Source organism: Ornithodoros turicata, unplaced genomic scaffold (assembly GCF_037126465.1).
Source record: "Ornithodoros turicata isolate Travis unplaced genomic scaffold, ASM3712646v1 ctg00001180.1, whole genome shotgun sequence".
NCBI lineage: Eukaryota > Metazoa > Arthropoda > Arachnida > Ixodida > Argasidae > Ornithodoros > Ornithodoros turicata.
Genome location: NW_026999492.1, coordinates 107,059 through 119,845, shown reverse-complemented (window position 1 = coordinate 119,845; position 12,787 = coordinate 107,059). Strand labels below are relative to the sequence as shown.

Genomic DNA, 12,787 nt, shown 5'->3' with positions numbered 1-12,787 from the left:
AGCATGAACCTGCAGCATCGCAAGCAGACACACAGGAGGGAAGCTATACAAGTGCGATCTCTGTCCTGCAGAGTTCAGCCTGACCAAGGACCTGCAACATCGCAAACGGACGCACACAGGAAAGAAACCACTCAAGTGCTATTAGGTGCCGCAGAGTTCAGTTTGAGCACGAACCTGCAGCATCGCAAACTGGCGCCCACAGGAAAGAAACCACTCAAGTGCTATATAGGTGCCGCGGAGTTCAGCTTGAGCAGGAACCTGCAGCATTGCTGACTGGCGCACACAGGAAAGAAACCACTCAAGTGCTATTAGGTGCCGCAGAGTTCAGCTTGAGTACGAACCCGCAGCATCGCAAACGGGAGCACACAGGAAAGAAACCACTCAAGTGCTATCTAGGTGCAGCAGAGTTCAGCTTGAACCTGCAGCATCGCAAACTGGCGCACACAGGAAAGAAACCACTCAAGTGCTATATAGGTGCCGCGGAGTTCAGTTTGAGCACGAACCTGCAACATCGCAAACGGACGCACACAGGAAAGAAACCACTCAAGTGCTATCTAGGTGCAGCAGAGTTCAGCTTGAACCTGCAGCATCGCAAACTGGCGCACACAGGAAAGAAACCACTCAAGTGCTATATAGGTGCCGCAGAGTTCAGTTTGAGCACGAACCTGCAACATCGCAAACGGACGCACACAGAAAAGAAACCACTCAAGTGCTATCTAGGTGCCGCAGAGTTCAGCTTGAACCTGCAGCATCGCAAACGGGCGCACACAGGAAAGAAACCACTCAAGTGCTATATAGGTGCCGCGGAGTTCAGCTTGAGCAGGAACCTGCAGCATTGCTGACTGGCGCACACAGGAAAGAAACCACTCAAGTGCTATTAGGTGCCGCAGAGTTCAGCTTGAGTACGAACCCGCAGCATCGCAAACGGGCGCACACAGGAAAGAAACCACTCAAGTGCTATCTAGGTGCAGCAGAGTTCAGCTTGAACCTGCAGCATCGCAAACTGGCGCACACAGGAAAGAAACCACTCAAGTGCTATATAGGTGCCGCGGAGTTCAGCTTGAGCACGAACCTGCAGCATCGCTAACTGGCGCACACAGGAAAGAAAACACTCAAGTGCTATCTAGGTGCCGCAGAGTTCAGCTTGAGCACAAACCTGCAGCATCGCAAACACAAGAGACGCCATACAAGTGCGATCTCTGTCCTGGACCTGCAGTGCTAAGCTTGAGCATGAACCTGCAGCATCGCAAGCAGACACACAGGAGGGAAGCTATACAAGTGCGATCTCTGTCCTGCAGAGTTCAGCCTGACCAAGGACCTGCAACATCGCAAACGGACGCACACAGGAAAGAAACCACTCAAGTGCTATTAGGTGCCGCAGAGTTCAGTTTGAGCACGAACCTGCAGCATCGCAAACTGGCGCCCACAGGAAAGAAACCACTCAAGTGCTATTAGGTGCCGCAGAGTTCAGCTTGAACCTGCAGCATCGCAAACGGGCGCACACAGGAAAGAAACCACTCAAGTGCTATATAGGTGCCGCGGAGTTCAGCTTGAGCAGGAACCTGCAGCATTGCTGACTGGCGCACACAGGAAAGAAACCACTCAAGTGCTATTAGGTGCCGCAGAGTTCAGCTTGAGTACGAACCCGCAGCATCGCAAACGGGCGCACACAGGAAAGAAACCACTCAAGTGCTATCTAGGTGCCGCAGAGTTCAGCTTGAACCTGCAGCATCGCAAACTGGCGCACACAGGAAAGAAACCACTCAAGTGCTATATAGGTGCCGTGGAGTTCAGCTTGAGCACGAACCTGCAGCATCGCTAACTGGCGCACACAGTAAAGAAAACACTCAAGTGCTATCTAGGTGCCGCAGAGTTCAGCTTGAGCACAAACCTGCAGCATCGCAAACGGGCGCACACAGGAAAGAAACCACTCAAGTGCTATTAGGTGCTGCAGAGTTCAGATTGAGCACGAACCTGCAGCATCGCAAACTGGCGCACACGGGAAAGAAAGAAACCACTCCAGTGCTATCTAGGTGCGGCAGAGTTCAGCTTGAGCACGAACCTGCAGCATCGCAAACTGGCGCACACAGGAAAGAAACCACTCAAGTGCTATCTAGGTGCCGCAGACTTCAGCTTGAACCTGCAGCATCGCAAACGGGCGCACACAGGAAAGAAACCACTCAAGTGCTATATAGGTGCCGCGGAGTTCAGCTTGAGCAGGAACCTGCAGCATTGCTGACTGGCGCACACAGGAAAGAAACCACTCAAGTGCTATTAGGTGCCGCAGAGTTCAGTTTGAGCACGAACCTGCAGCATCGCAAACTGGCGCCCACAGGAAAGAAACCACTCAAGTGCTATCTAGGTGCCGCAGAGTTCAGCTTGAACCTGCAGCATCGCAAACGGGCGCACACAGGAAAGAAACCACTCAAGTGCTATATAGGTGCCGCGGAGTTCAGCTTGAGCAGGAACCTGCAGCATTGCTGACTGGCGCACACAGGAAAGAAACCACTCAAGTGCTATTAGGTGCCGCAGAGTTCAGCTTGAGTACGAACCCGCAGCATCGCAAACGGGCGCACACAGGAAAGAAACCACTCAAGTGCTATCTAGGTGCCGCAGAGTTCAGCTTGAACCTGCAGCATCGCAAACTGGCGCACACAGGAAAGAAACCACTCAAGTGCTATTAGGTGCCGGAGAGTTCAGCTTGAGTACGAACCCGCAGCATCGCAAACGGGCGCACACAGGAAAGAAACCACTCAAGTGCTATCTAGGTGCCGCAGAGTTCAGCTTGAACCTGCAGCATCGCAAACTGGCGCACACAGGAAAGAAACCACTCAAGTGCTATATAGGTGCCGCGGAGTTCAGTTTGAGCACGAACCTGCAACATCGCAAACGGACGCACACAGGAAAGAAACCACTCAAGTGCTATCTAGGTGCCGCAGAGTTCAGCTTGAACCTGCAGCATCGCAAACTGGCGCACACAGGAAAGAAACCACTCAAGTGCTATATAGGTGCCGCGGAGTTCAGTTTGAGCACGAACCTGCAACATCGCAAACGGACGCACACAGGAAAGAAACCACTCAAGTGCTATCTAGGTGCAGCAGAGTTCAGCTTGAACCTGCAGCATCGCAAACTGGCGCACACAGGAAAGAAACCACTCAAGTGCTATATAGGTGCCGCAGAGTTCAGTTTGAGCACGAACCTGCAACATCGCAAACGGACGCACACAGGAAAGAAACCACTCAAGTGCTATCTAGGTGCCGCAGAGTTCAGCTTGAACCTGCAGCATCGCAAACGGGCGCACACAGGAAAGAAACCACTCAAGTGCTATATAGGTGCCGCGGAGTTCAGCTTGAGCAGGAACCTGCAGCATTGCTGACTGGCGCACACAGGAAAGAAACCACTCAAGTGCTATTAGGTGCCGCAGAGTTCAGCTTGAACCTGCAGCATCGCAAACTGGCGCACACCGGAAAGAAACCACTCAAGTGCTATATAGGTGCCGCGGAGTTCAGCTTGAGCACGAACCTGCAGCATCGCTAACTGGCGCACACAGGAAAGAAAACACTCAAGTGCTATCTAGGTGCCGCAGAGTTCAGCTTGAGCACAAACCTGCAGCATCGCAAACACAAGAGACGCCATACAAGTGCGATCTCTGTCCTGGACCTGCAGTGCTAAGCTTGAGCATGAACCTGCAGCATCGCAAGCAGACACACAGGAGGGAAGCTATACAAGTGCGATCTCTGTCCTGCAGAGTTCAGCCTGACCAAGGACCTGCAACATCGCAAACGGACGCACACAGGAAAGAAACCACTCAAGTGCTATTAGGTGCCGCAGAGTTCAGTTTGAGCACGAACCTGCAGCATCGCAAACTGGCGCCCACAGGAAAGAAACCACTCAAGTGCTATTAGGTGCCGTAGAGTTCAGCTTGAACCTGCAGCATCGCAAACGGGCGCACACAGGAAAGAAACCACTCAAGTGCTATATAGGTGCCGCGGAGTTCAGCTTGAGCAGGAACCTGCAGCATTGCTGACTGGCGCACACAGGAAAGAAACCACTCAAGTGCTATTAGGTGCCGCAGAGTTCAGCTTGAGTACGAACCCGCAGCATCGCAAACGGGCGCACACAGGAAAGAAACCACTCAAGTGCTATCTAGGTGCCGCAGAGTTCAGCTTGAACCTGCAGCATCGCAAACTGGCGCACACAGGAAAGAAACCACTCAAGTGCTATATAGGTGCCGCGGAGTTCAGCTTGAGCACGAACCTGCAGCATCGCTAACTGGCGCACACAGTAAAGAAAACACTCAAGTGCTATCTAGGTGCCGCAGAGTTCAGCTTGAGCACAAACCTGCAGCATCGCAAACGGGCGCACACAGGAAAGAAACCACTCAAGTGCTATTAGGTGCTGCAGAGTTCAGATTGAGCACGAACCTGCAGCATCGCAAACTGGCGCACACGGGAAAGAAAGAAACCACTCCAGTGCTATCTAGGTGCGGCAGAGTTCAGCTTGAGCACGAACCTGCAGCATCGCAAACTGGCGCACACAGGAAAGAAACCACTCAAGTGCTATCTAGGTGCCGCAGACTTCAGCTTGAACCTGCAGCATCGCAAACGGGCGCACACAGGAAAGAAACCACTCAAGTGCTATATAGGTGCCGCGGAGTTCAGCTTGAGCAGGAACCTGCAGCATTGCTGACTGGCGCACACAGGAAAGAAACCACTCAAGTGCTATTAGGTGCCGCAGAGTTCAGCTTGAGTACGAACCCGCAGCATCGCAAACGGGCGCACACAGGAAAGAAACCACTCAAGTGCTATCTAGGTGCCGCAGAGTTCAGCTTGAACCTGCAGCATCGCAAACTGGCGCACACAGGAAAGAAACCACTCAAGTGCTATTAGGTGCCGGAGAGTTCAGCTTGAGTACGAACCCGCAGCATCGCAAACGGGCGCACACAGGAAAGAAACCACTCAAGTGCTATCTAGGTGCCGCAGAGTTCAGCTTGAACCTGCAGCATCGCAAACTGGCGCACACAGGAAAGAAACCACTCAAGTGCTATCTAGGTGCCGCAGAGTTCAGCTTGAGCACAAACCTGCAGCATCGCAAACGGGCGCACACAGGAAAGAAACCACTCAAGTGCTATTAGGTGCTGCAGAGTTCAGATTGAGCACGAACCTGCAGCATCGCAAACTGGCGCACACGGGAAAGAAAGGAACCACTCCAGTGCTATCTAGGTGCGGCAGAGTTCAGCTTGAGCACGAACCTGCAGCATCGCAAACTGGCGCACACAGGAAAGAAACCACTCAAGTGCTATCTAGGTGCCGCAGACTTCAGCTTGAACCTGCAGCATCGCAAACTGGCGCACACAGGAAAGAAACCACTCAAGTGCTACCTAGGTGCTGCAGAGTTCAGATTGAGCACGGACCCGCGGCATCGCAAACGGGCGCACACGCGAAAGAAGCCACACATGTGCGATCTAGGTGCCGCAGTGTTCAGCCTGGGCACGAACCTGCAGCATCGCAAACGGGCGCGCACAAGGAGAGAAGCCACACAAGGACGATTTCTGTCCGATAGAGTGACCCATAGCACGCGCCTGCAGTGCTACATGCGAAGACACACGGCGGAGAAGCGAGACAAGTGCGATCTCTATCCTAGACAGTTCAGCCACAGCACGCACCTGCAGTGCTACTTGCTGTCACACATGGGGGAGAAGCCACACAAGTGCGATCTGCCTCCTGCAGAGCTCAGCCACAGCATCCACCTGCAGTGCCACATGCGGACACACACGGGAGAGAATCCACACAAGTACGATGTCTGCGCTGAAGAGTTCAGTGATCGTACGCGCCTGCAGCACCACATGCAGACACACACGGGAGAGAAGCCACACAGTGCGATCTCTGTCCTGCAGAGTTGAGCCGTAGCGCGCGCCTACAGTGCCGCATGTGGACACAGAGAGGGGAGAAGCGACACAAGCGCGATCCCTGTCTTGCAGACTTCAGCCATAGCACGCAGCTGCATTGCCACATGCGGAAACACGCGGGGCAGAAGCCGCACAAGTGCGATCTCTGTCCTAGAAAGTTCAGCCACAGCACGCACATGCAGTGCTATATGCGGACACACAAGGGGGAGAAGCCACAAAAGTGGGATCTCTGTCCTACAGAGTTCAGCCATAGCACGCGCCTGCAGGAGCACATGCAGATACACACGGGTGAGAAGCCACACAAGTGCGAACTCTGTCTTTCAGAGCTGAGCAGCACGCAGCTGGAGTGCCACATGCGGAAACACGCGGGGGAGAAGCCGCACAAGAGTAGTATGGGATGGACTCTCATAGTGCACAACGCTCAACTGTCCTGAACACGATTTAATTAGCAATTAGAGCTAATTGGGCCCCCCACATTAATCACCCCCCTGCAGGGAGCCACCACACTAATTGGGGAGCGTCTATCTTGTGTCCAGACTAGCTGAGCGTTGTGCACTACGAGAGTCCATAAAAATTAAAAAATAGGTAGAAAACAAAATAGACAGATAGAAATAGAGTGGAGAGAAACAATTTATTCGAAAATCGATAATGCCAAGGCGAAGAAACCGCTCCGCAACACCCGAGTGACCAGCGCCCGCCATGCTGGTAGTTGGCACCCAGCAGTTGCAGAGATAGACGACAGGTAGCCACTTAGTTGCAAGGCATCACACCAGATGGCGCCACCATCATAGCTCTATGCGAGAAAGACAGAACAAGACACTAGCAGCAGGTAAAAATGGCAACACTGCTGAACAAGTCTAGGCATGCGAGAGAAAAGGTCTAACCGCTACTGCTAAACAGCATGGAGAAAACAGTACACCTCGGGGAAAAGGCGACCGGTTAGGTCTAACCATGGTGTCACAACACTATGCAGCCAACCCAAGGGGGGAACCGCTAAACATGCGACAACATGAACAAAAGGCTTGCTCATCGCTAAACAAGTCTAAACGTGCGCGTACGGTGAGAAAAGGCTTAACACGAGCGCGGTCAAACATCGTCAAATCACTCGTTGGTCACCGCTAAACAAGTCAAAACACGGGTGCACGGCAAACATGCGAGAAAAGGAGCACGGTAAAACAACGAGGCAAATCACTCACCTTTTCCCCCGCGGCGACGGGTGCGACTGCTCCATCCGAGAGGCAGGCAGAAACTGAGCAAGCGCGGGGACTGCGAAGCAACCGAGCGCACGTCTGCTCTCCGCGACAGCCAGCGAGCAACTGACTGGGACTCCGCGCCACGGCAGCTACGCATACGCGCGCGCTCCTCCCTCTGCCCCGCCCGCCCGCGGGTGGTTTTGGCTCTCTGCTTCTCCCGCTTTGCGCGGGCGCGCTCCTAGCGGTGATGGGTGGCTTCTTCGTTTCGGTTTCGCTCTCGTCTCTTTGCACGCGTTTATCTGTATAAAGGCAGCGCGCACCGCGCTCGCGTCATCACTACATGAAGATGTACAGCTACCACTCGTTACAAAATTGTTCCCGCACCCACGCTTCTTGGGAAGAAGTGGAGAAGGAATGTTTCAACAGCAAAAGTCCCCGCAATGAGTTCGTCATCACTGCTTTTCGCTACGTGATAGACATGGTAGGCTTTGGCAATATAGGAGAGATCTCACCAGGGCCGCTGCAGGAGACGGTGCGTCGGATGTATGCCTGTTACAAGAACGTCTGCATAACGGTTCCGGACGGACCCCTGGGACTGATGAGCGAATTTGTGAGTCTGGCCAACGCAGAATGTAACTACATCGCTGCAGACATCGTGGACCTTCTCGCTCGTGCCATTGCTCATATTAAGCACGCCCTGCGGAAGCAGCGACATTTGCAAGCAGTCTACATCGCGAACTTTGTCACCGACTTATTGAAATACCGTTTGGTTATCGACATGCTACGCATTAAGAGGCCATACCAGTCGGGGAGCAACTCCGATTCACGATTTTCCCGATTCTAGATGGCGCCACGCTCGTCCTTATCACGCCGTTCGCCACCGACTCACGAAATAATCCCCATTGTGCATGGTTGACCTCGCGAGTTTAAGGCGGCCCGCGCCCTCTGCGCTGTTTGTCGAGTGGTAAAGTGTCGGACTTTGCCACGAAAGGTCCGTAGTTCGATTCGAGACATTCACGTCTTTTTGCTTGTCTCCTATTGCTACATGAGTACTTTTTTTTTGTTCTTATATATTCATGCTACAATTATTGTTTTCACAAGTCACTACCGCCTGTACTGATTGATTATGGAATTTTTAGTTGCTCTTCGTATTGTTTTACTAGTGCATACTTACTGTATGCCGACGTAGAAGTGTGATCAGATACAGTCAAACTCCTTTATAGCGAACACCTTTTTAACGAAAATACCACTACAGCAAATTTTTTCTGTGGTCCCGCTGGAGCCCATAGGTCCAATAATAGACATCCTTTTTAACGAAAATACCTTTACTGCGATTTTTTTTTGCTGTCCCCTGAGTTTCGTTGTAAAGGAGTTTGACTGTAGTACGGATGCCGGTATCTCGGAGGCTCTCAGTTGGATCTACCAGCAGCTGTAAATTAGGCTATAAACATTGCCTACACACCGCGCTTACAATGCCAGTCTGGAAAATCTGCTCGAAACGGTATTCCTTCTTTTTTCTGCACTCGCTTACATAATAATAAGAATAATAATAAATAATAATAATAATAATTTTACTCAAGAAAGCAAACTACAAATATAATAAAATAGGCCCGTCTAAGCGGAAAAGCTTGTGGCACTGGGCCTGAAGCAGTCAGCGGCACACAGTTTGACAGTACATGAACATATAAAGGTACTACATCCCATGATAAAGTTGCCGTAGCGCTTTTTTTAGTTTGTACTTCGATTCCAAAGAAAATCTGTCGAAGGGGAGCTCATTAAAGATACGAGGTACATAGCATTGCCTGCGACAAAGTCCATATTTTGTGTGTGAGAAATGCACAACAGGGCAGCATTCGCTAACCGGGGTCCTATATGAGGGGTCCCAAAAATGTTTTTACAACATGCAATTTACCTTGATAATAACTCTATTATTCATGCAAAACTGACATTTTGATATGTATATTTCTGGTAAGTAAGCATTATCAAATACCTGAATTCATTTACAAGGCGTTTGTGCAAAAGACTTTTCAAAATTTCCGTCGTAGAACAGACTTCTTATTATTACCCGAAAACTTCAGTAACATATTTGAAAGGCTCCTTTCCTCCATGTTCTCCTTTCTTTTTCTATCACTTTATACCAGCTCAGAAAAATGATGTCAGTCGACAACCCCAGTGACAGGGGACTCCCTTTCTTCTGGTGTACGAGTTCGCAAAACCGTACAAAGGAGGTGAAGGGCGATAAAGGCTTGGGGTCCACACACTGAAACCAACCAAAAAAGATATGGGAAGGTCGAGCGGCAAGGCCTTGCAGCGGGAGTCGCGATATTCCTAACACAGTCTTTTTCCTTTTTCTTTTTTTCCTGAACGCCAAGAGGAACGATTCGACAAAAAATAAAAGGACACATTGTAGAAAAATAACTATGGTCACCTGACAACATAACAGGTTCTTGTTTGAGTGTGGCTAAAAAAGTACAGTTCGGCCTCCTCATTATGTGGGACAGGATAATATATGCCTTCTTTTCTTTTTTAAGAATAATTTCTGAAGCGTAAATTTTTACTCCAGATTTCGTTGTGTTGGATGCTGAGGTCTCAGTTAATTCAATCTAAACTTGAAAACGTGAAATTCGTTCGTGGAAAAGCTGAAGAACGGGATAGACGGGAAGAACGAAGAACACAATAAGAGCCAAATTTATGCGTATTTTAGGAAAAGGAAATTTTGTATTTCCAAAGTGCTGTCCGTTGACAATACAAAAAAGCCATCTGCTGTACACCTAACATTTTATTAATATGCGCGTTGCTCCACACATGCGCATTGCTTAGAACTCAGTTGATGTTGATGTTGACGAAAAAAATAATAGGGAGAAATAGGAAACTCAGTAACATGCCTCATACTTTAACGACCCTCGTTTTGTGGTTGTACCAATATAGCAGCTGTCTATGAACAATCAATGTCAATCCGTATTACAGGTCACGTCTTTTTATTTAGTTATTTTTTCCTATTCAAAGAAGTACCCGTGAGGTACCGCGTTAGCATCGTAACAGCTCGTTGTGTATGGTTTTCTGTTGGATGTAACGGCTCGTTGTGTGTACTGACTTATGGATGTATCGACCAGAAATGGAAGTAAAGTCTCGTTGGATGTAACGGTCGTTTGTGTATAAGAGCAGGGTGGATGTAACGACTCGTTTTCGGATGTAAGAGCATGATGGACGTAACGGCGCGTTGGATGTAGTGGCACGGAATCGCTCTAACCTACGTTCCCACCGGGGACGATTTTTCCGTATCCCGGAAATTACAGGAGCGCCGTTGTGAACAGCTGGGGAAACGGATCATAGCCGATCAAGTGCTATCACATTATTTGTTTAAATTGGGAGACGGGATTTTTTAAATTAACATGCATGCTAATGCACAGTAAAACCACTGAACAAGGAACATAAATGCGGTTACACCCACTGCGCCGCTTGCGTTGCGCCGATTACATCTGTTCTTTCTGTTCCTCTCTCGCAAAGTTTGCTGAGTGCAGACAATGCGGTAAGATTAGGAAGGGATTCTCCAACAACAAATAAATATTGACTATGACACGAGGTGATTCATCACTGGTGATTTTCCAAGGTCTTGCTACCTTCTACTTATTTCTGGCAGATCTGTAAGCCGCGTTCTTTTATAAAGGGGAGTACTACAGAATACTGAGCGCAATGACACATTACCTTCTGTATTCGTATCAATGAAATGAAACGCAAATGCCCACAATCCTGAGGCTCTGACTTCACGCTCGTTGAACGTGGATATCGTCGGACGTAGTTCCCAACTCAACTGGAATACTGGTATTTTCATATATAGTTCTGCTTTGTTGTTGGTGGCGGTCAGACAATGATGTTGTAGTTGTTGTCTCATACTTTCTATGTTGATGAACCGTATTTTCAATGCAATCAAACCGCAATGAAACACCTGAATAAGTGGATGTAGAGCTTTTATAACCCATAAACATCGGCCCAGAAAAAGATGTAAGGACAACTGTAACACCTGTGTCTGCCTGACAGTAGAGAAATACTATAGAATCCAGCGAACGATATCGCTAGCGAACTAATGCAGCAAACTATATATATCCATTTTATGTTGCTTATTGAATGGAATGTAGATTTAACTACTCATTATTAACAAATAAAAAAGAAAAAAGCACCCTATGTCTCCCAATTTCAACAAATCCGCAAAGCGAACGATAACATTCGGTCAGCTGTGATGTATTTCATCGGCTGTCTAGATTTCAGTTCCTACTTGCATCTATATTCCAGGGGCTTTTAATGCACAATTATCCTCACTTTACCCACCACACACTTTCTTTTCGTAGTAAACATATTGTATTTTTCATATTCGCTGGCTAGTCTATTTGCGAGCACCAAATGCTATGCATTCCAGTTATTTGATTTCTAATACAATAGCCACAAAACTTTTTCATAATCTACACCATCCCATTCAGTGGTCATTCACTGGAGTGCTCATCCGGTGTCTCTTTGGCCTTTCCATTTTCAGCCTTCTGACAGGTCGGCGTTATGATTTTTTGGTCTTTTGGCTGTCGGCCTTCTGATAGTTCGGCGTCATGATTTTCGGCCTTTTGATAGGCTCAATCAGCCTAAATAAATGCATTGCATTTAGCAACAGCTATTCAAAACAATGAAAAAAAAAGGAGAAGGAGGAAGCTCCTAAAACCCCTTGAACTCCATCTTTATGTATAAATGAACAAGATAAAATCAAAGGAACTTGACGCGCGACGAGGTCTCGGAGCACGATTTCCGTCTCATAATTGCGCTGATTATTACACGGAAACTTAAGTACTATATTTTTAGACACTCCTTCGTTTTCACAGGGTACTTCACATTACATTTAGTTACACCAGACCTTTCGTTCAGCGTAGACACTAGTTCAGCGGAGAATCCCCAGTGACCCGGAGCTTTTCCTTATCTTCCTCAGAAGGCCTCCCTTTGTGCGCCGTGCAAAGACAGACGGGTACAGGTTTTGGGTGATCCAACGTGCAACTAGCAAGGATTGTCGAAAGATGGAAAATCCAGGGAACCGGTCTCGAAAAATTGGCCGTATCTCAAAATAACGTGATCGAAGTCCCCGTTGCAAAATGAACTACTGTAAATAAATGTTATCTGGCTGTTTCTGCGCGGAAACTGCCAAAGCCCACTTAGACTAACTTGAACATGAAAATGCAAACACCGAACTTTTACTAACCTAATAATCAATTAACTAACGTGCTGTTCCGTCGCGTCCGTTTCATTTATCTCCTATTTCTTAATTTTATTTATTTATTTATTTATGTATTTTTGGAATAGCAAGCCGACGTCCCGTTTGGCTGACCTTTAGCCCCCCCTTTTTTTTCCTTTTCGTCTAATAAGTATATCCCCCTCCCCCGTCGCTGTCGTTGGTTTTCCTTGCTACGCGAACGTGAATTTGGGTTCCGGAAAAGACTGTTGCTCATTGCGTGGGCAGAAATAATTGTGCAGCGGCCGCTTGATCGATTTTTCTTATTGGTTCACGTGGAGCGTTCATGAAAAAAAAAATAATAAAGATAAAAATAAATCGATCAATAAAAGAAACAAAGAGAAACAACAAATAAAGCTGCAGTTCTAAGTACTGTTATCCTAAGAAACATTTATCTGTGTGTAATCCGCTTGCTGGCTGTTT

General features: G+C 48.5%; 4 protein-coding genes across 4 annotated transcripts; all 4 read left to right on the top strand.

Annotated features, from left to right (window-relative positions):
- Window positions 1-3: 3 nt before the first annotated feature.
- LOC135376624 (zinc finger protein 233-like) lies at window positions 4-842 on the top strand. Its single transcript, XM_064609139.1, has 2 exons — window positions 4-218; window positions 287-842. The coding sequence occupies exons 1-2, from the start codon at window positions 4-6 to the stop codon at window positions 840-842; spliced, it is 771 nt and encodes a 256-aa protein (XP_064465209.1).
- Window positions 843-1,230: 388 nt separating this feature from the next.
- Window positions 1,231-3,376, top strand: LOC135376623 (zinc finger protein 235-like). The gene is made up of 2 exons (XM_064609138.1): window positions 1,231-1,445; window positions 2,659-3,376. Exons 1-2 carry the CDS (start codon window positions 1,231-1,233, stop codon window positions 3,374-3,376), a joined length of 933 nt encoding a protein of 310 aa, XP_064465208.1.
- A 304-nt stretch (window positions 3,377-3,680) lies between these two features.
- Window positions 3,681-5,902, top strand: LOC135376622 (zinc finger protein 235-like). Its single transcript, XM_064609137.1, has 3 exons — window positions 3,681-3,895; window positions 4,864-5,124; window positions 5,170-5,902. Exons 1-3 carry the CDS (start codon window positions 3,681-3,683, stop codon window positions 5,900-5,902), a joined length of 1,209 nt encoding a protein of 402 aa, XP_064465207.1.
- Window positions 5,903-5,928: 26 nt separating this feature from the next.
- LOC135376621 (protein krueppel-like) lies at window positions 5,929-6,342 on the top strand. The gene has a single exon (XM_064609136.1). The coding sequence runs from the start codon at window positions 5,929-5,931 to the stop codon at window positions 6,340-6,342; it is 414 nt and encodes a 137-aa protein (XP_064465206.1).
- Window positions 6,343-12,787: the final 6,445 nt, after the last annotated feature.

Coding starts and splice junctions, on each gene's coding strand:
- LOC135376624 (XM_064609139.1), top strand. CDS start 4: ATGAACCTGCAGCATCGCAAGCAGACACACAGGAGGGAAGCTATACAA. Junction 219..286: donor ACAGGAAAGAAACCACTCAA/GTGCTATATAGG, acceptor TGGCGCACACAG/GAAAGAAACCACTCAAGTGC.
- LOC135376623 (XM_064609138.1), top strand. CDS start 1,231: ATGAACCTGCAGCATCGCAAGCAGACACACAGGAGGGAAGCTATACAA. Junction 1,446..2,658: donor ACAGGAAAGAAACCACTCAA/GTGCTATTAGGT, acceptor TGGCGCACACAG/GAAAGAAACCACTCAAGTGC.
- LOC135376622 (XM_064609137.1), top strand. CDS start 3,681: ATGAACCTGCAGCATCGCAAGCAGACACACAGGAGGGAAGCTATACAA. Junction 3,896..4,863: donor ACAGGAAAGAAACCACTCAA/GTGCTATTAGGT, acceptor TGGCGCACACAG/GAAAGAAACCACTCAAGTGC. Junction 5,125..5,169: donor ACAGGAAAGAAACCACTCAA/GTGCTATTAGGT, acceptor ACGAACCTGCAG/CATCGCAAACTGGCGCACAC.
- LOC135376621 (XM_064609136.1), top strand. CDS start 5,929: ATGTGGACACAGAGAGGGGAGAAGCGACACAAGCGCGATCCCTGTCTT.